General features: G+C 40.2%; 1 protein-coding gene across 1 annotated transcript in view; it reads left to right on the top strand.

The window, feature by feature from the left end:
* The first annotated feature begins 2,173 nt into the window (after positions 1–2,173).
* Positions 2,174–25,676, top strand: part of STK31 (serine/threonine kinase 31) — a 41,839-nt gene continuing 18,336 nt past the window's right edge. The window contains 12 exon segments of the mRNA XM_041122785.1: positions 2,174–2,251; positions 2,568–2,606; positions 2,716–2,768; positions 4,215–4,313; positions 5,329–5,403; positions 6,159–6,317; positions 8,022–8,377; positions 10,284–10,452; positions 12,474–12,589; positions 13,420–13,579; positions 20,018–20,140; positions 24,417–24,596. Of these exon segments, the coding sequence (XP_040978719.1) occupies positions 2,233–2,251; positions 2,568–2,606; positions 2,716–2,768; positions 4,215–4,313; positions 5,329–5,403; positions 6,159–6,317; positions 8,022–8,377; positions 10,284–10,452; positions 12,474–12,589; positions 13,420–13,579; positions 20,018–20,140; positions 24,417–24,596 (1,548 nt within the window). The 5' untranslated portion in view covers positions 2,174–2,232.

Genomic DNA, 25,676 nt, shown 5'->3' with positions numbered 1-25,676 from the left:
CTTTTCCACTTAAATGATATGAAAAAGTTATTACATTTATGTCATGATTTTCTTTTTAGTTGGAAAACAGATGGGATCCTAAAAATACTAACTGCATTAAATACTACTTAGGAGTTCTGACCACTATTTGCCTGTGTTGATGATGTCAAAGTAAAAGAAACCTACTTTCCTTACTAGAAGGCATACTTTTGACTTCTTGATATTCATGTAGTACTGTTTTGCAGAATTTTTATTCACACCTACACATGAAAAACCAGGTACAATATATCTCATAATGTTGCTGGCTGTGAAAACTGGACACTGATGTTATGTCTTAAGTGAAATTTGTACTTAACTGGAATTACTCTTGTTTTTACCCTAAAAAAAAAATAATCATCATTTTGTAGGATCAAAATTGCAACCTCCAATTTTATTGAGAAATCTCTTTATACTTCTATTAAAAAAGAAATTTTTTTTTAACGGTAAAAGCAGAGACCAAATGCTACTATATTTGCCATTAACAGTGGTCATTAAATAAAGACCTCAGTTTAAGGAGTACTTGTCAATAATTTGTTTTCCTGAGAGCAGTCGTGAACTTTGAACATAATATCATGGGACAGATAAGTTATCGGTTCATCTGTATGATTTATTTGTGGGCGTATACCTGTCGTTCAGCTAGATGTATTAACCGTTTCTGACTCTAATCCAAGGAATCCAGCGTGGGGGAAATGGTTTGTTGTCATACACACGAGTGCTCTAAGCTGTTAAAGCTTAATTGCGTAGGTCTTAGGCAATGCTTAAGCACGTCTTATTTTTTAAATAGCTGGCTTTTGAATCAATATTTTGCCATTATTGTAACAGTCCTGGAGTGTAGAACAGCATTTTTTTTCACTAGTTTTAATCATTCTATGAAAAGGCTTAGGTGTACCTTGGCCATTTATGGTAGTAGAGACTGGTCAGCAATCCTAAGTGGAGGGCAAGGGGCTCCTTCCTGTTCTGTGCTGCTCTGATACTAAATATAAAACGCATCTGTCTGTCTCAGGTTTGGGAGGAAGGGGAATGTGATGTGTGAATTCACAGCCAGTAACAGCATCTGTGCGGAATTACTTTGTCAAGTTGTCAGTGTCTTTACAACATGTTGTGCATATTAAATGGTTTCCAGGTCTCGCGTCTGTGTGTCCCTGGAGCCTCTAGCTGTAGTTTTGTTGTAGCCAGGCAGCCTAAGAAAAGAGACAACTTTGCAGGCAGCGATAGTATTTCTTCTTAGCACAAATACAATTGAAAACATCAACAAAGGTTTTCCAGTCTAAAAGACCTTGCACAGGTGTACCTGTTTGGGTTTCTTTTTTTTTTTTTTTTGTAACAGAAGATACTACTTTTGTCTAGAAGCCTACTCTTGCTTTGGAGCCCTTAGCATTTGTCTTCTGGTAGAGTGAATCGTTATCGGCTGTAGACTGGTTTTAGCTCTGATTTTACACTCGCTGTGCCGGTCGGCCCTGGCTGGGCACTGAGCCCACGTCCTCATTCGGTCACCTCGCTAGGGAAAGCCCCGGACTCCACCGTGATGTGTCGCCTGCGTGGTGCTGGCAACCCGTACCTCGCTAATGGCTTCGTCCATTTTCATTCTCGTATTAGAACAGGAAAACTGCCAGACACTGTATGCGAAACCCAGGGACGAGCACCGACGCGTCGGACAAGGGCAGTCGGAGGAACACGAGCGAAGGGAGCAGGGAGGCCTGCGGAGAGGGCCTCGTCCGCGCAGGAGCCTCCCTGCTGCTGCTGCTTCCTTCGTGCCTCGGATGCAGGGCCGGCACGCACCCATCGCCGCCCTTTTGTGCGCTGAGGGACGCATCGGGGCACGCAGTCACGGAGTTGCAGGCAAAGCCTGGTGCCTACGAGCTCTGGAGAGCATCCGCGGCCCCTGCGCCGGGTGGGCTGGCTGGGGCTGAGGCTGAGGCGAGGGCTTGCCGGCGGGCGGGCGCAGGCAGGGCGCACCTCCCGAGGGCCGCCACCGAGGGAGGGGAGGCACCGCGCGGGCGGGGGCCGCGCTGAAGAACCCGCCGGGGCCGGGCCGGGCCGGGCCGGCGGCCGCATGCGCAGGGCCGGCGGCGGGCGTTGAGGGGCGGCGGCGGGAGCACGTGCTGTCCGCGGCGGGGCCCGTTCCCCTCCGAGCGGGGCCGGCTGCCTCAGGTCGCGCCGCGGCCGCTCCGTGGCGGGGAGGCCGGCGCCCGTCCCTCGCTGCCGGGGGTCCCCATGGGCGCGGGGCTGCGCGGTGAGGAGGGGACCCTGCTCTGCTGGCGGGAAGTCGCGGCCGTGCCAGCCTTACGGCGCGTCTTCGCGTAAAAAAGCGTTTTTCGCTCGAGAAACGGGTGCCTCTCCGTTGGCGGGGAGAAGGGCTGAGGAGAAGCGTGGGGGTGAGGCGGTAGGAGGGCTGGAGCCCACGAAGCAGCGAACCTGTCTCGTCGTGTTCGGGGCGGGGAGAAGTCGCGTGGGCCTGCGAGGCGGGTGTGTGTGCCTCCCTGTGCCACGGGCCTCTGGAAGAAAACCGTAATTTCTCCTTTAACTGTAGATATCTTGTAATGTTTCAGAATCTGTTGTCATGGATGGAGACGCAGACTATGGCAAAGGTAACGCGAGGTGGTTTAACAAAAAAATAATGACCACACAACCCATAATCTTAATTTAAATCGCATCTGAGAATGATTTAAATCTTTTTTTCTTTTCTTTCCCCTCAAGTTGAAGATGTTGTGGGCTGCCACGTTGAAGATGCTGTAACATTTTGGGCACAGGTGAATTCAGAGAACTATTTGATTTTAACTGAGATGTTTAATCTTTTCCTCCCCCCCACACCCAGATTTCTGTAGAAGTAATAATAAATGATAGCATTTGATGTTGGGGGAAAAACAGTTAATTTGGATTCAGAATTGCAAGTATTATTGTTCCCTTTTAAACTGAAATCAGTTATTCTTTTCTGAAATGTCAAAAAGAATTGTTTATCCATCCATCCATTTGAATTGTAGTTGGGTTTTCTTGAATATTTGGTAGGCCAAAAAAAAAAAATTAGGCTTAAAATATTTGCTGTTTACTGAAGAATACTGTAGAAGGCAGGTGGAGCCCTGCAGGGGCAGGATCCCCTACTCGTAACAGCTGAGCATTTGGGGCAGTTTTAATGAAGCTTGACATGGAGATGGTTCAAAGATGCTAGGTCCTTTAAAGTTTTGTGTAGATGGGCAGGAGGATGTTGGACAGGAGGACTGAGGAAAAGTAAAAAAACAAAACAATGAATAGTTTTCACTAATGTGGGGGGTGCAGCAGCGGGAGGGGAAAATCAGGAGTACCAAAGCTTGCCTTTTCTGTTTGGTCTGTGGGCTAATTGGTGTGTGCGTATTAGTCAACGCGTGTGTAGTTTTGAGCCAGTTGGAGGTGGTAATGCTGGTTGTTATGTCCCTAATAGGAATCTGGGGAGGGGGACCAAACTTTACTCATTCTGTTCATGGAATAGCTTCTTCTGATAAAGGGATTTTAAGATGTAATAGTCATAGGTAATTCTTCTTTATATTCTTACCCTGGCATTCTGAGACTCAGTCACAGTGTTTTGTTTAATATTGTAAGGTACAAAAGTTAGGAGTGTACTTCTAAGGTTAACAAAATGTTTAGTTGCACTAGTGTTTTCTTTCCTGCTCTAAGTTCTGGATCCTTTCCTTTGAATTGCGAGTAGAATGTTGTCTAATAAATGCTGTGTTACTGGAATTGACCCATTCTTACAGTGGTTCAGATACCAAGTTGTAACTGGAAGGACACTGCTTCTCTCAGCCAAACCAAAACCCAAGTCTTGCATGTAAAGAGAGCGAGGGGTATGCCAGAGCTGTTGTCTCCTTGTATTAAGGAGAGAAAGAAAAAGAACACCAAATACATACTAAAATTTGTGAGGATGTATTGATAAGTAAGATCTGCATACTGATTGCAGAAGCTGGTAATTAAACTGTTAGAAACGTTAGTTGCGAACTGTTTCTCTGGGGTACCTTACCTGCCCCTGATCCATTTCATTAATTTTTGGAAGAAAATGAGAGCAGCTTACCAATGCAACTAAAATCATGAAGATTGAAAGCTTAAGGTGGGGCGTTACTTGCCTCAATAGCAGTGCAACTGTTTTGATTTAATTTTTGGCTGTTAAAAGCCATCAAGTATCTATTAAAACTGACAGTTAATAACTCATACCCTCTCTCCACACTTAGGATGTCAGTAGATGCAATGACCTCTTGAAATTAAGTTGTGCGCTGGCAGAAGCTTGTCCTCGGGCTAATGCAGTTTTTGGCACACCTGATTTTAGTAAGGTAAGTAGGTCGTGTGTATGTGGAGTTTGTTTTTCACCTAGATGTAAAAGCCTTAATTCTGTGCAACCATTTTCTTAGGTATTTTCTCGATCTTTGATTATGCTGTGGGTTATATTCTGTTAAGACCTATTTAAGAACTGCTGGATTTCCTGAAGAAAACACTTATTTTGTGTGAACAAGTTTAAATCTTTCTGCACTTCAGACTTCAGCTAAATGATGCAACTATAGTTGTTTTTTTAACACTCAGGAAATACTACAGGAAGGTAATACACAGAATGCTGAATTCTCTTTTGTTGTCCAGTATACATAATGGGTTGTCTTTAACAAGAGAGCAAGGCTTTTTCAGAGAAGTGATTCTTTGCTCCATCTCAAGAAGTGTGGAAGATCTTACAAAAACCTGTAATGTTAAATGTGCTGGACAAAGTACTCTTAAGAGTACTCTTAACAAGGACATGTTTAATAGCAGTTGTATTCTCTAAAATGAGAAGCATACAAAGAGCGATGGCAACTTTTGTTTTTGTGTGTGAACTACTGATGGCTTATTGCAAAGTAAGTTTTAAATAAAACGATTTGTTTGAACTGTTTGTGTGTGCAGGACCTTCTGCATTCCTCTTGAAAAGGAAGAAAATGCACCAAGAGCAAACCCAGCATGTTTGTGGTGTGACTGGCTTCTTCCTTTGTTGGGCTTACTAAGCCATCAGTGTCAATAAAATATTGTAGCAATACATTAACAGAAAAGCAATGGGAGTCTGCTGTGTAAAATGTTGGTGTTTTTCTAGTTGCAAAATTTTCTTTGAGCTCTTGTTTTTGGAGTAGAGGATTATGTTTTTGAAGCATCTAGCATATATTGTTATGAGAGATAGGATATCAAATGCATTACTTTGTTTTCATACCGCTGTTGGGATAATTATAGGAGAGTGTGAAAATAAAATTTGTAATGTATTACAAATAACCATTTTGAGGTATGCTTGTATTTTCAGAATGCTGTTCTTGATCTTTTTTTCCTAATTTCCAGATTTATGGTGGGTGTTTTTCTGAAGATGGATGTTGGTACAGATGTATGGTACAGCGAGTGATCAACAACGAAAAGGCAGGAACCTTTTTTTTTTTTTTTTTTTTTTTAAGTCTTTAATTGTATCAGTTTTACCTGCAGGATGATAGAAATAAATGCAACTCCTCCTCTTTTTGAAACTTTCTGTGTGAATGCATTTAAAAACAGTGAAATTAACATGTGGGACATGACTTCCAAGTGACCTGTAATTTTGGAAAATGCTGATGAAAATACTGGCAAAACATGACATACTTGTGAAGTGCAGTTGAATCTCTTTATCGGGAGATACAATGAGTGGTAGTTAATGTTGTTAAGCAATGTAACAAAACTTCTGAGTGGTGAAAATGGCAGCCTTCGTGTGACATGTTAGCACTGATGCAAATGACCTGAAAGAGTTGTTAATCAGCATTCAGTGACTGATACAGAAGGCTAATAATTCCTATTTAAAATGATAATTTCGAAACAGGCTGGTTGGCTTGAAAACGTTAGATTGCATGTATGTCCATTGAAGAAAGTCTTCTGTATTGCTTCTTAGTCATAGCCTTTAGAGAAAAACAAAATTGCCAGCAAAGATCTGTTTTCTTAAAGTTTTGTCGCTAAGCTTTTAGACAGGTGCCAACTTAAGAGATTTCTCTAACTCGGTTCCTTCCTCTGAAGGGTGTCTAGGCTTAGTATGGAAGATTCTGATCTCTGCAACATGCATATGTGTTAAAATGCTTATATTCTAGTAGCTGTCAGCGCATATTTCTGTGGGAGGTTTGTGCAACCTCTGCTGATTTATATTATTGTTGCAGTGTCAGGTATTGTACATTGACTATGGAAATTCTGAGGTTCTGAATAGATCAGACATAGTTGAAATTCCACCAAACTTGCAATGTCCGAGTATTGCCAAGAAGTACACGCTCTGGGGACTGCAGATACCAACTCATCAGAACTTAAACATGTTTGACCAGGTGAGTAACAGATTTTGAAGCATTTAGATGATGAGATCTGTAACAGGTGCTGCCAAGTATCAGCACAGTGTCACCAGGAGGAGTATTTTAAGAGCTGGATGTTTAACTGTGAAGGCAGGGCATGCTGGGAAGGAGCGTCTGATCTCTTACCCTGAACATACTCTAGAAACTAAAATGGTTTTGTCAAAAACGGTTCAGGTTATGCTGGGGGGTGATTTTTAGAGTATGCTTTTGCCATCTTCAGAGCCTCAGGCCTATTTCTGACTGACCTGAGTTTGTTCTAGCACTGAGGAAACAAAGTACCTCTGTTTCTTTCCCTTCAGAGGGAAAAATACCTCCCTTGGTCACAGAAACTGCAATAAATTCACTTACATCTGTGAGCTGCTTGAACGCCGCGTGCCTGGGTGCTGTACAAACTTCTGGTGAGGAGAGAGAGAATAGCAGGTGAATGTGAGTGGTAGTAGGAACCCTCTCGTCCCTGGCCAGCAATGAACACGAAAAGCTCAGGAGCTGATGCCAACAGGACTGGTAAAATCTTTGAGCCCTTCTGAGTGGCACTGGTGACGCTTGTTCGAGTTTTACTAGTGGCGGTCTCCCTTTCTGGGACACCACTTACAGTCTTAACAGCATGCTTCTTCAAGGCTTGTCCCTGGGACTGCCTGTGCTTCTCCAGCCGGTGGCTTGGGAGCAGCAGTTGCTGGACGAGGAGGAGGCAGGAGATGGCTGTCCTGCTTGCCTTGTTGTATCCCTCTATCGTTTAGAGGAGATCCTGAGACCCCTTGTGTATGGTCTCGTCCCTGGGGTCCTAGTGACATTGCTTAATGTGATCACTTAAGACAGATGAAAATCTCTGTTCTCAATTCCCTGGGGTTTTGTTTGTGTGGTGTTTTTTTTTTTGGTTTTTTTTTTTTTTTTTTAAACAGTTCTTGTTCCTTGAGCTAAAGCTTTATTTGCTTGCGCTGTGTAGCTTTTCTGCCCCTACCCCCTCCGTTCTTAATTTCCAGCAAAACCAGGTTGTTTTCAGAAGTGGTGGGGCAAAAAGAAAAAAACCCTGTTAATAAAAGATAACTTCCTCCCAGATGTCTTGTGAAGGTCTTGAGTGCATTCCCCAGTCTTTCAAAGCTGTTTTTCCTTGATATTACTCATGAAACTGATAGCTGCCAATTTTGGCATTTTCCACTTTCTAAATGAGTAGTTTCAGTAAGGTAGATACATATGCATTATAATTCGTCGCTATGTTCTATTTCAACTTCTGGACCACTTATTGAAAGGCTGTTAAAAAATGTAAGAATCAGAATATTTTTTTCATACTGTTTTGTATAATACTGTTAAATAGTTGGTCTAGTATCCTCTAAAAGACTTGGATAACCTAGTTGCCAGCTTCTCTTGAGAGTTGATGGGACTTGGAACTTCTGTCACTTATAAATGGTACTGAATTCTTCAAAGCTGAACATAGAGGGAGAACTATTGGTGTTGAAGTCCAGTCTGGCATTGGCAGTGATTAGATCAGGTACAGTTGTAGCTGCACAGATACAGCATTGTTTCAGAATAAATGTGTTAAACATAGGCTTTACCTGTGCAGCTCTTTGGGTTTTGGTATTAAACATGTCCTCTTTTTCTTAAAAGAAAGATGGCTGATTTCAGCCAAAAGTATTCAGAGTGTGTAGTACACGACTTCATTGTATTTTTTTTTTTTTTTAACAGGGAAGGAAGTTCTTGAGCAGCCTAGTTTTTGAAAAAGAAATAAAAATACGTCACAAAGCCAAGCACAAAGATGGTACCATTATTGCCCAGGCAGAATGTGAAAAAACAGATATTGGGGAAGAGGTGGCCAAGGCAGGGTTTGCTGCAAAATGCACATCTCCAGGAAACACTAAAGATGCGGAAGAGAAAAAAACAGATGTTGTTCAAAACCAGCATCAGAAGATAAAACTTACAGTTCCACTGTTGATAAACAGGTCTGGTCACACACTGTACGGTGCCTCAAGAGGGTACTTTGACCAAGTAGCTGCCAGCACAAGGAATCGGAATTTTACTGGAAACCGTATGTTTGCCCCAAAGTAAGGCAGTGGGATGTCATAGAAAACTTTGTATGAATGATCTGATTAGCTAGTTGGTGGGATGTGGGTTTATGAAAAGATGGAGGGGGAAATGAGTATCTAAAATACAAGGTTCAATTTCTGTCTTTCCAGCAGCAAGTAATACTGGTACTCAATGGAAGGGAAGCGTGCGTGTGTGTGCGCGCGCACGCGTGCGCTGTGGTGGTGGGAATTGGGACAGTAGTATGTAGAAAACTGTTCATTACTGTTGTTGCTAATTTGATATCCTGTTCTTCCTCATTTGATTTCCAGAGACAAACTGTTCTTATGTATCTTAATGCAAGATTTTGAAAAAGAAGAAAGGGGTAGCAGCTAGTAAGCAGAGGAGAAGATAGCAGAAAGCTTAGCTGAGAGCAAAGGTTGTGGGACACTGGGCCACTAGCAGATTTTGCAGCGATAGGCAATGCAATGATGTTTGTTTTAGCATCTGTGTAATTTCCATAGGCTTGTGCTTAAGACTTTTTGTACCTCTATTAAAAACTCACTGGACACAGATGTGGAATGTAAAAGTACACTTGCCTAGCAGGACAAACATACTTTGCTGATTTATTTGTTTAGGAATGTAACAATGTGCTTATAAGAAATAAAGCCAGCAATCACTGTTTGAAGTAAACTTTGGGGGATAACGGTGTTTCTGCAGCTTGTAATTACATTGACAAGTGGTGATGGTAAGCTGGCGGTTACAGTTGTTGTCAGAAATCTTTTTAAAGAGACTTGTCCTACAGTTTCTAGGATTGCCATGGTAACAGGCTGCTGAGAAAAATGTTTGTGGGTGGGAAAGATGGTACTTGGCATTCAGAAAGTTGAGATGGTGTAAGAAGTAATGTTCTCCAAAACAACTTGTTTAGGGTTTGCTAATGTTCCATAATTTGAGCTTCTCCAGTGTTTCAATGACTCACCTAAGGGCACACCCTTCCACATACTGGCATGGTATCCAAATCTATTTTACAATTAGATCATTTAGGCAAGTCTAAGCTGTTAACAAATACTAAGATGAAATGAAGTGCTCTTATAGTAAAGTGCCTCATCCTGAATTATTTTGATAGTCTCATCTGCCCTGTTTTCTGAGTTACAGATACACTCTGAATCTAATTTAAAAAAATAAATAGCTTCTTTTTTTTTTTTTTTTTTTTTTTTTTTGGTGGCATGCAGCATTGAGATGCTTTTGTGTACAACGCTATCCTGACTGGCCCGAGCCGCCGGCAGCCAGCAGATTCACTATTCTATTTCTGTATGTTCTGGCATCCTTTAACTTTTTGCATGTTGCAGGCATTTTTGGGGTGGTATGCCTGCGAAGGAAATTGAGAAAGAAAGAAGCTAGGCTGTAACCAAAGCCATGCAGCTGAGGATGAATTTGATGTAGGGTCTAGTGGAGCTTTGGTACTGTACAGTACTGTCACAGTACTCTGAGACAGATAACTTCGCATCACTATTCTTGGTTATAAAAATAACTTCTAGGGTGTAGATCCAAAACACTAACGTTAAAGCGCTTTGGCTTATTTAGTAGGTAGAAGATGAATTACAACAGACCTTGACTTTTCTGGGTCTGCAGTGTGGTATCATAAGATGTTTTTTGGATGGGAAAGACTTTTGAGTTAGTGACTATGAAAACATATAAAAGGTTGTCTTCAAATGATGTATTTTTTTCCATAGTGTTGTGTAACAGTCTTGTAAAGACTGGTGTGGAGAGGGATACAAATTCTGAAGAAGCAAAGCATGATTCTGTAGGTGCTTCTATAGTCTTTTTGATGTGGTGTTCTGTAGTCATTACTGAAATTAAAATAGCATGAAAGAATGCATGTGGTGGGTGTTTTTGTTTTTGTGGTTTTTTTTTTTTAATTAATTCCTCTTAATTCATTTTGAAAAGGGAAAAAATGCTAGCTTCTACCTCAGTGTCAGACACCAGCTTGGCAGATATAAGACCAGATCAGAAGCTGTCTGAAGAGAAAGAAGTTCTCAGAAGGGAGAATGTAAATCTCTTGCAGAGGCAGAAGGAATTAGAACTGAAGGTTCAACAGCTGAAATGTGAACTTCAGGTATGTGGAAATGCAAAGAGGATGCTTCTCTCCTTGTTGCAAATGTTTCTGACAATGCTTCTGTGTTACGGTTTCGTCGTACTGCAGTTCAGCTGTGCACTGTTGTTTGGAATACAGCAGGATTTATCTGGTTGCGTGAAGACTTCTCTTGCCCTGATGCAGGGAGATGCTGTCAATGTGTGCTAGCACACATTTGCAGTCCAGGTTGGACCCTAGCTCCCCTTGGTGTACATACTGGCTTGCCACCGTGCTTGATGCAACTGCTGGTTTGGTTGTAGGCGTTCAGTTGGAACGTGGAGTTTTGCGCTTTGTGATTAAGAACATGCTTTGTGTATAAGGATGTAATCCTTGCCTTTTTTTCACTTAGAGGGAAAAAGAGCTTTTTGTGTGTTGGGCTGAAAATTCCTAAGCATCACAGAATCATAGTAGCTGTGGAATTTTAGAACTGGATAAAAATTATTATTTCCTTAATTGCTGCTTAATAGAAAAGGTGCTTATGTTTCTTTCCAGGGGAAGTTCCTAGCACTATCCGAGAAGCACAGTACCTAGTAATAGTTACTGATAGACTTAAAAATGCTGTGAATGTTTTTAAGTGTGATAAACAGCAGTAGTAAGAAGAGATTGTGTGAAAGATTGTGATGTTTCCATGAACTCAGAAAAATGTTGGGCAAACTCTCATCTCTACAGATACGAAAGGAAAATCTGCTGATGTGTATAACCCTTTGACACTCCCAAACCTGAACTTGCAAACAGCTGTTTCCTTTTTCTCTCTTGCAGAATAAAACTACTCATAACCAGCTTTGCTACTTGGTTACCTCTGCCTAGAACACCTGTGTTTCTACATATACTAACCTGTCACTGCACAGATTCTCTGTCCACTGAAGATATGATGTTTGTGCATTTCTATGCAAACTAAATTAACAAGCAACAGAATACATGTCTGCAGCTAAGAAAAAATACTTGAATACAAGGAATTCCTAGAAGCATTTCTTACATATAGTCTGATTTTTTTTTTTTTTTTTTTAAAAACTGATTTCTACAAATTTTAATTACTATTTTGTGTTGAATGCAAGTAAACTGCTTTAAAAGAAAGGTTGTGGATATTCTTTTAAGTAAGAAAATACTTGCTCCCTGCTCAAAACACTATGGTAGGCAATGATTTGTTTTAGAAGGGTGGTGTGTGATGGTGGCTTTAAGAGGCACTTAAAAAAAAACCAAAACACCCTGCAGTCATGAGACTTTGGATGCTTATCTGCAAATACAAAACTATTTAAATCCTTCTATGGTTGTTTTTTTTTTTTTGTTTCTTGGTGTTTTTGTTTTTCTAATATAATATGTAATGAGTCTGAAACACTAACAACGTTTAAAGACTGTGTTTCATTACGTAAGGTGGAGTTTATAAAAGCATCTCTGTGGTATGAGAGCAAGAGCTTTTAAATTTAGGTTGCCTCTCGAGGGATATAGCCTGATGTGTGTGGGCTTTTTTGGGGTCAAGAATATTCCTTATTTTGTCTTAAGAATATTCCTTGTAGGAAGGTCAGGATGGTTGTACGTACAGCGAGAGTTCTTGTTTTGCTGCACCACTTTGAGGTGTTGTAGTGGTGGGAGTAAGGAGTTTAGTGAGGTCCTGGACTTGATTTCCGTGAACTAATGGGTAGGAGTTCTTTAGCAAGGGAAGAAAAAATTCCATATTGTCTGAAGACTTGCTAGCAAATAGGGAGTAATTGAAGAAATACACTTGAACACATCACTACTGAAATGAGAGGAGATAAATGAACCGTTTACCTTTAAGAGGCTATTAAAGAAAATAAAATTGTTCTCAGTGGTTTGTATGTCTTTCTAGGCATTTTGTTAGTGTTTTTAGGAGGGCCAGCTCTGTGTGTGTACATGCATATGTGTGTGTTTATCTCTAATTTTCAAAGTCTAAATTGTGGTCCACACGTTAGTAACCCTGGCTGACTCTTCATCTATCTTTATCTCTGTTTGTTGAAACACTGCTCCAAAAACAATAAATAATCCAGAGAGAGAAGGAAGCATCCAGGAAAACTGCTGAAAGTTTTGAGGAAACCCTGCGTACTTACATTGGAACGAAAATGAGAAGTTTGGCTGCTAAGGTGAAGGCATTGAAAGAAGTCAGGTATGTATTTTTTTTCTAAAATACTATTTATCATTGCCCTGCTTATCTCTTGAAGTCTTGCATGCTTTTTTCCCAAAAGTTTTGTTTTGTTAATTTTCTAAGAAAAATGTAGTGTTGTATACAGAGGGGAGTATTGCCCAAAAGTAAGGGTGAAACCTGAGCTTTTTGGAAGCTCACACTGGAATTTCTGTTGTATGCTTCTCAATGTTTATCAGATGACTTCAATTCACTTCTGCTCCTTTACCGTAGCTGTTGCAAGAAGAGCTTTCAATTCCATCTTCAAGAAAGATGCTAATTACTAAACGGAGCTAGTTGTTAAAAGTAACTGGGTAGTCAGAGTTCCTTAGGTATCTGTATTGCTGTGAGAGGTTTATCTCTTATGGTAGCCCAAATTACCCTTCTGGTTTTAAAGGAAGGGACAAAACTGCAGTGGGAAGAAGACTTGAAATAGGAATGACCATGAGCTCCTTTAAGAAGGAATGTGTATATTGGTGTATGTGTTCGTGGAAGATGGGTGAAAAAAAAACCAAACAAAAAACCAAGGGGGGAAATAGGACAAAAGAGAAATTAAGAGCAGGAGAGAATTTCCACGTACAGCCTCGTTAATAGTGAGGTATAATGAATGTATTCTTGGTCCTTCCTTAAAAAAAGATTTAATAGCTGAATGAGACAAATTGCAGCTGCTACCTTTTGAAAGGACCTAGGTTATTAGGCAGGTGCTATCTCAAAATTTGTATGTTCAGGGGGTCTGAATAGCTTTGATTTTTAAACTGCTTGAGTTACTGGAAAAAAAAATACTGGTAAAATATTGTTTCCTCCTTACAACTTAGGCACACAAGGAAGAACAGTTGTTTTGGGGAGCAGCTCTCAGAAGCCATAAAAGTGGTCACAGAAGGATGTCTCACTGTTCCGTGTTCCTTGGAAAAATTGCAGAAGATTTGGACAGAGTATGACTTGGCTCAAGAGAGGATTCAGTTATGCAGAAATGTGGTAGGTTGGAATTATGTTTTTTGTCAAGAGCTATAATTTAACAGCTATTGACAGAGTATTTTAGTCTTACAAGCATAGCTGGATAGCATGAGCACAGCATGGAAACATCTCTCCTTTGCTAGGTAAGGTCAGAGGCTTTTCTACCTTTGCCACAACTGATGTATTTGTGGAGTATTTTTTTGTGTTAAACCTAGACTTTTTGACACCCTTGATTTTTGTAAAGAAATATAAGGAAATCAGAACATGGTAGCTAAAAGGTTTCTACTCTGTAATAGTTAGAAACCACTTTGACTGTGCAGCTGCAGTGTCTGTCTTCAAAATCTTTTGTTAAAGCAGCATGCCACTAGTTAGTGTATGCTTCCCTTGCATGGGGAGGCGTAGGGAGAGCGGTATGCAAATGCGGTTGTAGAGGAAGATGGACTTGTATAGGGGAAAGCTGCCATCTGGTGCAACTTCTCTGCAACCACAGATCTGAAAAAGCCTGCCTGGGTATGCAGGCATGGCTGTGTTGATAAGGATGGTTATGTACTGTGTCTCTTGTGTGCAGCGATGCTGCTTTTGTGAAGGGGAAGGTTTCCGGGTCTGTGGCAGGCATTGTGGTAAGGCAGGGAAGGGATGGTAGTTGTGCATCTGGGAGAACGACAGCAAACGTCTTGTGACTATTTTCAAGTATAACCTAAAACATTTTAAACATTTTTGCTTAAGAAGTATTGCTGTATTACGCTGAATTTAACAGCTCGTGAAATGGACTAGAAAATAATGAGCCATGAGGAGAATCCAAGTAAGTTCTGTTTCTGTTGCTCATGCAGGGAAAAGTATTAAAACATCTATAGCATGGCATACATTTGATTGCTGTAGGTGAAAAGAGATTCTTTTGTTTACTAAAAACTAAGTCAAATGTTTAAACTTGGCAACATTGAGATAAGTGTTAACAAGCAGATGACATTTTAATATTGCATCTTGTATAGGCAAGTAATGTGTAGAAGAATGATTTTTAACAATGCTTAATCAGCAGCCAATTATCAGAGTGATTTAATAAAGTTTGATGTCAGCACTACAGAGTTTCTTAAATCACACGCACACACAGATATAGAGGTTAACCTATAATCAAGATTTTCTCTCTTGGCCAATTATAGTAAACTATTGATGCCAAATTATTTTTAAAAACCTCACAAAATCAAATTCTAGAAAATTACTCACTATTCTCCTTCGTCAACATTTGTCAGCAGATGATCTTTGACCCCTTCTTTATTGGCATCTATGAGCAGACAATCTTGGAAATTCTTGTGAAATCTACTCTTTGAAATCCTCACAATATCTACTACTTAAAATCCTCGTGAAATCTACCCTGAGAGGTGTCCCAACTTAGGGGGAGATACTGGGTCACAGCCTGCTGCGATCCCGGAGAGCTGAAAGGGTCTTGCTTAGGACCACTATGTATAGGTGACTTCGGTCAGTGTATTTCTGTTCCGGCCATAGTTCTTGTCAGGTAATTCTGGCACCTTCCAAGGTGGGCCATGATCCAAGTGGCAGGAGTTTCATGTATGGTTAGGGAATGCCTAATCATCCGAACTCACTGTACTGTAGCCAGGATAAGAAAGTACCAGGTTGTCCCAACTCACTGCACAAGAACAAAATGTTGGCTGGTCCTGACATCCCAATGTGGCCTGGAGGTGTCTGCACCACCACAGTCGTCCAGTTTTGCTTTGACTTAGTTGGGCTGGGGATAGAGGGAAAGAAAACTCTTAACATGGATAAGAGTTAGGACAGATGCAGCAGATACAGTGGTGTGACTAGTGAGTCTCGAAATTGTTTATTCCATAGAGGAGATGGTTGCTTTGCTGTCATTCAGGTGGCAGTGTGTGTGAGGTTTAGGGTGGGGGTTTTTTTTGTTTGTTTGTTTTTTGTTTTGAGTTGCCAGCCCCAGCAAGCAGCATTTTTCCATGAGAAATATCATGAAAGAGGTTTCATTCTTGAAGAGTGCTTGAGGTTTTTCTGATGGACTAATTTGTTGGAATATGTTAGACAATCTGGACATTGTCACCAGTTTCAGTTGTGAATGGCTAACAATGAAGTCATGTCTGCATGATGTGTTGCAGCGTGTTACACTGCCAAAATACTCGAAATACAGCTGAAATGAGCTTACAGCACTATGCTGCTTCTGGTAGCTCCACATGTGTTTGTGTAGCCCTCTGTTTTGTGTTGGCAAGGTGTGGCCTCACACATGGCTTCAGAACTTGTTTTGTTCAGAAATCAGCAAGCCCCCATGTCCCCATCCTGCCCGCCCCATTCTGACATTCTTCCTGGTTGCCTAAGCTAAGGTGTAAATGAACAGTGGCATGAAATCTTGTGACTTTCAAGAGCACGCCATTGCTGTAAAAAAAACTTCCTGCTATCTGAAGAGAGGATTTGTCATGGTAGTGTCACAAATATTTTATTAAACAGGGAAAAATAAAGATGGGAGTTCTGCTAGATGTCACGTATCCCCCAGAGTGCCCGAGTGCCGCAAAGGGTATGCAAGTGGGAATGCGTGTGGAAGTGTAGAGCTCCCTGAAGAATTAATTTAGTTTTCAAGATGAATTGGTAGCAGCTGGAAGCAGGACATCGCAAGGCTCTTGTGGAATTTGTCTCAAGTATTTTGAAGACTTTGGCAGGTGAAGGGTACAGAACAAGAGTTTTGGTGGCATCATGCTAGAGCTACAGTACCACAAAGGTTATCCTGTTTCAATGTGCAGTGTAGTGACTTAACTTTTTTTTCCTGAGAATCATTTTGATTTTTAAAGATGTATTTTATGTGCTGTTAACATGCCACAGAATCTTGGCTACTGTATTTGCAAATACAAGAAATGTTCAGGATGCACACAGTAAAAGGGTGTGCTTGTTATTCTGCCTGTCATCCCTACTTAACTTATACTGACTGTAGGTAGGCTAACAAGTATGTTAATGTCACTAACTTTGTTTCCTGCTCAGTTAAAATGAGGTACAGGTAAATCCAGTGTACAGGAAGCCCAGTGAACCCAAACAGATGGATGAAATAGCTGGCTATTAAACTACAGCAGACTGTTTAACTCTGTTTGCTTAATCTGTCAACCTAGCTGCCAAAATTTGTTTTACTAAGTTAATTCTTGCTATTTGGTTGCCTAAGCAATGTGCTCTTCCTTTTAACCTCCCTGCAGTGCTGATGCCCTCTCTTGCTGTCACAAGCCTCATTTGTTTGTAAGCTCTTGGGAGTGAACATCTTGTCTTGCTTTGGGGGAAACCTAATGCATCTTAAACAAATATCACAGGCATGAGTAAACCCAGTAAAGTTTGAGTGCAGAGTAAATGGCATTATTTCAGTTTCCATTGTCTGTGCTTTCTTAGTTGGTTTATGCTGGCTCAGCTGGGTCTGTCCTGGATACTGTCCCAACAACGAAGATGGGCGACTGGAGCATTTGTTCTTAATAAGGTATTTGTGTAACGTATGTTTTGGAAACATAAGAAGGTAATCAGTGAACTGAGGTAGTACTGGGGCATGGTGTGTATGAAAATGACAAAGATGGTTCTTCTGGAGTGGAAATGCTTAAAAATATGTTCAAAACTAATCATAGAGTTTCACGTATACTCAGCATCCAAATAGGAAGGTAGTGGTGCTGATCACTTAACCAGCTCTCCTATGAAAAGTTACTGAGAGGATGGCAGCTTTACAGATGAAAAAACCAGGGATAATTAGAAGTTCCCCTGATTGCGATGTAGGTAGATACTCATAGTAATAGGGTGTAATACAAATACTGACTTTTCAGACATTGTAGATAGTGTTTTATGGATGTATTGCTTAATTTCTGATTTTCATTTAGAAACATACTCAAGATTTACTTTATTGGAGACTGTAGTGTACATACAAAACATTTTTTGTGGGAAGGATTTAAAAATAATTATGCCAATGTTTAAAAAAGAACTCTTCAGTTGCTCATTTAAAAAAAAAAAAAAAAGTGGGGGAGGGTGTGATAAATAGAGCTGTTTAATGAGGATGCTGATGCCAGAGCTAGTTTTAGCTATTTCGTATACTGCGAAGTAGTAACTTGCACTAAAGGGAGCCAAAACCTGGGGCTGAAAGTAGAAATAAGATCTAAAAATGGATTAGAACTTATCCATGGAGGGGGATTCATTTTTTTTCTCTTGCTTATGAGGTCATTAAATCACACTAAAGCAAGAATACATCGATGAGGTGATTGCACTATACATATTGTGCTGTTACGGACTTTCATAAGCATTGCTATGGTTATTGGAAACAAGATGGTAAGCTAGCTTGGCATTTGGTATGACCGAGTCTGGTGGTTGGTTGTGTGTAGTTTGTTGTTTTTTTGGGGGGTTGGTTTTTGTTTTTTTTTTTTTTTTTGAAAGGTATAAGATGAACCAGACACAAAATAAACTAAATTTTGTAGTTTGAGAAGTGTTTAGCCTGTTTTAAAGGAGTTTAATTCTACTGTTTGCTGTTGTGATGAGCTTACATCTTTGTAAAGCAGACTATTAAAATACTGCCTGTGTACTTCATGCTCTCTAAAGTTACTGTTACTTAACAGGCATTATCTGAGCCATGAACTGTCACATGTACCCAGTTAAATGGCAGACATTGGAAGGAGACTTGGCCTGTGGCTCCTGAGCTGTCTGTTGAGTTCCTGGATTATCATTTAATCGTGTGTAGGCTGTTAAATTTATTCTACTGCTTGAACCTGGTATTAATTGGAGTTTGGTTGCCTGGCTGAATCTTCTACTACATTACGTCTCCATCACTCTAGTTTTTAAACTAATATTCTGCAGAAATCTTGTCTTGAAAAGTGTTCTTTATGACAAGGGGTCCTTAATCCTTTTTATGCAGCGTGTTACAGTATTCTTTTACAAACTAAATCCTGTCTCATGCAGGAAAACGAGCAGGAAGTCTGTAAAAATTGTCTGTGCTTTTGGTTACCCAAGATGCCCAAGAAGTGCAGAACTGCCTGTTAAATCTTTTTGTTGTTGTTGTTTCATGTTTTTAAGTGCTGAAGCAGTATGTTGTGTTCACCTTTTATAATAGAACTTAATCCACTGATTTTTATTATCCAGCCCACTCATGTCTGGCTGAATAACAACATCTGTTCAATTGCTAATGCAACTTTTAAAGCAGCGTATGCTACAACTTGGGATTTTACTTTTAGTTGAGTTTGTCCACCTGTCAGGTTCCAACCATGGGATCTCATTCTGTCCTTGTCTGTTACAGGCAAAAGGTTTCTAGTCTATCTTCTGTGGATACTTACGAACTCCTGATTAAGTCAACTTCTAAGATTTCACTGGATAATGTAAATTTAAAAACACTGTTGAACCTGTGTTTGTGTATACATATTTATATTACAGATACATTTATATTCTATATTGCCTGTTAATAGGAAGTGTTCATTTGACTCCTCTTTGGCTCCATGTGAAACTGGTATTAGTGCCATGGTTAACACTTCCGTTGTTTTCCATTTCTTTAAATGGAAATCGGCGGGCAGGGTGGGGAAGGGAACATATGTCAGGACAGTGTGTTATAGCTCCTGCAATCATTTTACTTTTTTATATTTGGAGATGGATGTAGAAGGAAATAGCAAATATTTACAGCAGGTCTGTAAAGCTGTCGTTTGGTCTTCCATGTTCACATATATATTTTCATATTTCTGTGGGCATGTTGAGTTAAATTACTGAAAAGAACACTGCAAACGTGCTTCTGAGTATAGATTTTTTAACTTCCTTCATCCATTTCGAGAGGTTTGGGTTTGGTGAGTCTGTTAGGTACCTTGTCTGGTATGAATGTGGGGTTTCTTTCCCATTAGCAGAACTAATCCTGCCAATCATCCAAGGGAAACTTTGTTTTTGTTTTCTAGAAAATTATTTTTAGTTTAATGATCTTGCTGCAGATAATCAGTAGGGAGTTTACAAGTCACCTGTCTTTCCTGCTAGAAGGAAAGGAAAAAATTGGTAAAGGTTTTTTTTTTTATTCTAGAATATTCTTCTCCAGCAAGAAATCTTTTGCAGTCTGACTTTGTGGATGTAATTTGGCGTGGATGTAATTTGGCATGTATGTAAGTGTGGATAATCCAAATTCTAATTTCTGTAATACAATCAAAAACTGCAGGACAACGAGGACATTTTAAGTTTACAGAGGCCGTTAGGATTCCCACTGTTATCAACAGTCATGCAGAAACTGTTTCTTCAGTTGTTTGATAATGTCATATTTTTACACTGTAAAGGATGCTGTATTTGTGCAAGGTGGTCATGTCATAGGAGTAGAGTTTAAAAACAAAATTTGCTTTTTCACTCGTTCCTAGTCAGGCATGTATTGTGTTATTCATACTTTGCAAGGATTAACGCTTTTTTGTATCACTTTCCACGTTGTGTATGTGGCGTTTGGGTGTGAGTTGCTGACTTGCTTTTCTTTCTGCGTAGGATGAAAGAGATGAATTGATTACCAAGAGGGATGAGGTACAGCAGAACTTGTATTCAGCAGTGGAAGAATTAATTTTGGAAGTGGATCAGCTGCCCCTCTCTGAGCGCTCAAGAACGTTACAGGTAAGGAGGTTGCTTTTATCAGTATTGATTCTGAAACAGAGAACCTGTGGAGGGTGTTTCTTAACTGTTACACATTTTATAGTTGGAGACCTTGACAGCAGCAGATGAAGCTTTAGATAACACTTCCAAGTTAAGTTGTACATCTGACAGCTGTAGTTCTCAGTGTTACTTGTGATCCTGGTCTCCTAGATGTTTTGTTTCTAGGGAAATCATTATCTAGATCCTGGATTTGAGCAACAGCTTTTCTCTTACGGTACTGTGTTTGGTGACTAACAAGATTTCACTAAGCACAGAATATTTAGTAGAAGACAGGTGTTAAAGAGGGAACCTACAATTAAAAAGTCAATGCAGTTGTCCTGTAAATTGTGGTGGTGGGTTTTATGGTTGGATTATACGCTTTCCTCGCCTTTTCTGTTAAGGTGGCTGTGTAGTTTGGACTAGTGTAGCAAAGTGTAAAATGTTTTAAGTTTTTTTTTTTGTTTTTTTTGGTTTTTTTTGTTTTTTTTTTTTTGTTAAGGTGAGAGTTAAACACCACCGAAGCATATATTTATAGCAAGAGTCTCTCTCCCTCTCAGTCAACCCAACATAAGAAGGTGGGGAAGTAGATGGGGAAATAGGCTCTGTAGAGGCAGTGAGAACTTTTGAAGAGGACTTTACCCACAGAAATATTACCGAGCTGGTGTTACTGGCCTTTGCTATTAGAAATAATTTCTTTTCTTCTTTTTAACTTCAGAAATAGTACTTGCTTTTATTTTGACTGTGCAAGTGTGTGTGGAGAGGGGAAAAAGCTTGGCAGTAGTTTGACAGCTTGTCTGTACAAATTCCAGAGATGTATTTATCCACACATGGATAAAATTGTGTTCTTATGAAAAATTACCAAGATTACAGGCTGCACATAGGTTTGTTTAAGGTTGGAGCAGCATTAATAAATCGAAGCTTTCAAATTTTCATGGAATTATTTACTCAATTTCTAATGGAATTGTTTTTCAATGCCATTCAAAAAAGTGTTTTGATACACTTATTTTTTGGTTCTAGTCTGATATGCAGATTGGTGTCTTAATTCAAAAAGAGGTTGGATGGTTGGCATTTCATGGCTTTCTATCACTGGAGGCCCTGTGTGGATCCTGCTCCTTCAGACAGAGGAAAGTTGTGGTGTGGTGTTGGGGGCAGGGGGGGTCTGTTTTGTGGTTGGTTTTGGGTTTTGGTTTTTGGTGTGGTTTTTTTTTTTTTTTTTTTTTTTTTTTTTTTGTGTGTGTGTGTGTTTAAAGGTTATGCTGTGCTAATCCACTAGGTGGTAGGCATTAAGCATCTTCTAGATAATTGCACTGCAGTGAAATTTTAATAGTGTTTTGAAAATACTTGAAGGGGTACTGAAATGCTGCTAGGTGTGTTAAGTGAATTTTGGGCTTTAGCTTAACTGTGTTGATGGTCCTCTCTTGTATTAGGAGCTAGAAGATTGAAACAGTTTTCCCAAGTAGGGAAACAGAAATAAGTTTTTACCAAGTATCAGCGAGAACCTTGGTTGCAGTTTTATAGAGCTGAAGAGGTCATGCTGTGCTGTCCTAGAGGACAAGTATTTTTCCACTGTCTCTCAGAACAGGAGCTTGGGAGCTAATGCCCCTCTCACTGAGGCTGTGTATTGCAAACCTCTCTTCTGCATCATGCATTTCTTCTGGCTTATGTTTTATACCTTCTGGTGAGAATTGTTGTTGGCCTCAACTACAGACAAATTCAAACAGCTTCAGCTGCAGTTGGTCCAACTGGCTAGGACCGAAATAAACAGTGAGCTCTATGCTTTCCAACTGATAATACTGCATTGGTGAAGAGGGAAGCTGAGAGTGTGGGCATACGCATAAGTTACTCTAAAGCAAGCTAGGGTGTGAGCTGAAGAGTTAGTCAGCTGTTCTGTGTTAGCTGTCTGTAAGCGTGTTTCCTCTGCCCGATGGATAGTGTGTAGTAGCTTGTTCTGCTCCCTTTGAGTTACAGTGCTTAGAGATAGCAACTGGGACAAGTTCTTGTATACCACTGAGCTGTCTTCATATGGTAACTTGTTATCCTTCTGGAGCCTGCTTCTGTATCCATATGCTGGTGAAGTTGCTAATGTTTTAGGGAAGTGTGTTTGTATTGTGAAAAAGAAATGGGAAGAAATAGGATGTAACTTACAGGATTCTTTCCTTGAGGACAGCCTGATGGAATGCATGCAGATACTTTTCTGGTGTGACTAGTGCTATTATTTTTGTAAACAGTGTGGGATACTGGATATGAAACTGTTACTGAGCACTTTTCTCAGATGTATTACCCACTTCTAGCTGCTGTTAAATGGGATGATTTTTTTTCTCCCTCCTTCAGACTGTTCCATTTGAACTTGGCTTCAAAGCCTTGCCATGCCATTTTCTATCCATGTGTATCCTGGTATGTTAAGTTCCAGCTGTTTAAAAAAGAATACAAGAAAAATCTGTTGTGCACTTGAGTGATTTAAATAGCCTCCATAAATTTAGCACGAACTTCCTTCTTGTATTTACTTACAGACAAGCATGTTTGTACAAAGCTCATGTCACTTGGCTTGGTTGGAAATTGCTGTTTTAAACCATCTGTTGTACTGAATGAATGCTGTTCATTGTAGTAACAATTGTTTGGTCGGTTGTTGCTGCTGTTGCTGCTGCTGCTGTTGTTGTTGTTGTTGTTTGTTTTGGGTTGGTGGGTTTTGTGTGTGTGTGACTGTATTTAGTTAGTTATAATGTGAGGAAATTGTTATGCTTTTGGCCCCAATCTGAACTTTTGCTGTGCGGTGTCTGTAGAGCTGGGGCCTGGTTGTGGCATCATCATGTGTAGTTCTACAAAATTGATCAAGCTCACTTCTTCACCTCTGCACTACCTGCAGTCCTTGGCAAGGGGAGGCCATTGCTGCTGCCTCCTGACAAGTGACTTTAAGTTCTGTCATATTGCTTTTTCCATGGTATTGGCTGTTGCATCTGAAGGGATGCAAAGATGAAAACCTCTCTCGAGAGGAGGAGAGAGAGGTGTTTTGGTGTTTTTCTTCATCTTTGTGACCTAGGTGTTGTTTGGGAAGGTCTGTGATATTTAACTCAAATGTTCTGGGATCTGAGAAAAGAAAAAAAGTGAAACACTGTGTATAAGCAAACTGTCAGCAGCCTTTCTCGGGGTTTCGTTAGTCATCTTGTCAGGAATGATGTGGGTAAGTAAAATGGTGGATTTTGAAAGCTGAAGGATGCTATTTATTACAAAAGCACAGGTTTATCCAGTCAAATCCCACTGTTCAGGGAGAATTTTGTCTTTTGAACTACATTAAATTGCCTGCAAGCACCAATGTAGCTCTCAAGTATTTTTCATCATGGGACTTTCTACCCAGGTGCAAGGAAGGCTGCTTTCTGTCAGGATGTTGTCTCCACTGGTACTTGACTGATATATTCCTCCCTGCTTGTTCTTCAGGTCATTTGACAGACTGCCCTTTGTTTAAAAGTGATTTCTGCTTGCCCTGAGCTTTAGCCTCAATGCCTTTCCCTTATGTGCAGCACTTCAGTTTCTTTTCCAATACAAGTCAAAAGGAGGTAGACTGTATACTTCATATACTTGCAGGATACTTGGCTTTTAGATAGATAGAAATAGAAGTTTCCAGACTGTAAAACTGGTTTCAGAGGGCCTTCAGGTATCAGGCATGTAGGTGATTGCTGTTCCATCTGGGCATCAGTGTGATGACGAAGGTGCATCAGAAGAGATTTGACTAGTGACTTTTGAAGGGAGGGATCAGTCCAGAAGCATTCCTTGGGTGTCTGGCTGCTCACCTTGTTTCCTAGTACAAGTTCACTTTGTTTTCTGAATTTGAGCAGTCCTATGAGGAGCATTATAAATTGAACCCTATTTTGCTCTTTATTCTGATGCGTATGACTTTGAAGTCCAATCTGTAGGGAAGAAGAAACTAGAATACAAATGACTTCTTAGGAGCTGTTAAGCTTTTTGTGGTGTCTTTTCCTTCCATCTTTTGAAGGGAAAAATCAGACACTATTATCTTTGCGTGAGATCCTTTTCTGCATTGGATTTTCTGGTAGACATACTGCCACTAGATCTGAGAGGAAAGTGGAATATAAAATATACTTCACTGGATATAGAAAGAGGCTTTCATAGTGGAAATAATTTTATGACAGCAGGTAGTGCTAACTTTTTCTGTGTTAAATATCTTGATTTTTATAGATATTATACGGTCACAAAATTCTTCCGGATTGCAAACCTGGTTTTGTTTGATTCACTCAATGCACAGGAACTGTCTGCTTCACTGGAGATGGTGTATGGTCAAGGTTCTGAAGCAGATGACTCTGAGGAGATATTTCAACAGTTCCTTAAGTGGAAGAATGTTAAAATGAAGAAGTTAATTTGTGTCAGAAATGATACGGACACAGCTCTGCAAATTCTTGCTGACTGGTTCAGTGGCATTGTAAAGGTAAGGTGAACAGTCAATTTTTCCTGTTGGTGAAAAAGATGAAGTATGACACTGTCTAACCAAGCTTGTGAGGAGGAGGCATTAGTAGGGACAACTAGCTATGGCAGGGAGATTGTGCCTATGAACAGTGGCTCTAAATGACAGTGCCTCAATACAGAGGGAAAGGTAATGCGTTGAGGAACGCAGTGTTAATTTACCTGTATTCTTAGTGTACCTTTGTGGTGAGCCAGAGTTTATGCTTTCTTGTGAAAGGACATCTTTTGTGTAACGATCAGTACTTTTATGCAAGTATAACTTTTGTATGGGTGTGCTCTGTCTGTTCATTTTGTGACTGAAATGCTTTAATTAGTCCTTTGGAGTGGCCTTTGGATAGAAGGACTTCAGATTTTAAAAGGTTCTAGTTCATAAATGCTGCTGAAAGAGATGATGAAAGATCACTGCAAAGAATAAGCCAATCTGACTGGACATGATCTAGGTACAGGTTGCAGACAAATATATAATAGATTTTTTTTTTTTTTCCTCATTGAAATGCTGAATTTGGAGAGTTTATGCAAATAAATTGTCCACTTCTATTTGCATGCCCTGCAATATTTTCTGGAATACCATTCTGATGCTCTGTCTTTCTGTCTGAGTTGTAGGAGGTTTGGAGCACTGAAGTTGAGTGCGTGTTATTTGTCTTAAAAGGAGATGGATGGTGAAAGTGGGTTACCATCCATTGAGTTCTGCTTGTAGTGAAAGTGCGAAGTAGGGAGGTAACTTTGCAGCTTTCCTGACTCTGTGCTTAATATCTATGTTCTTGCTCAGTTTAGGATTCTTAATCTTTCTGGAAAGACTGTAAGCTGCTCCTCTCCATTCCTGTAGGCCCAGCTTCCTTCATCTTGTTGCACTTGTGTGTAAATGTTCTCAGTTTGTGTCAGCATAACCTTCCTGCCCATGTGAATTGTACATAATCCACAAGGGCTGTGCGCTTTCATAGTGAATAGGTTTTCTGCCCTTGCATTTCATTGTACCCAGAGCATTTACTGTGGCCAGATGCTGTTATGAGTAACAGTGTTCCTTGACCTGATGGTAAATGCTGTT

Source organism: Aquila chrysaetos, chromosome 3 (assembly GCF_900496995.4).
Source record: "Aquila chrysaetos chrysaetos chromosome 3, bAquChr1.4, whole genome shotgun sequence".
Classification (NCBI taxonomy): Eukaryota; Metazoa; Chordata; class Aves; order Accipitriformes; family Accipitridae; genus Aquila; species Aquila chrysaetos.
Note: the sequence above shows the minus strand (reverse complement) of the source record. Positions and strands in the feature narration are given on the sequence as shown.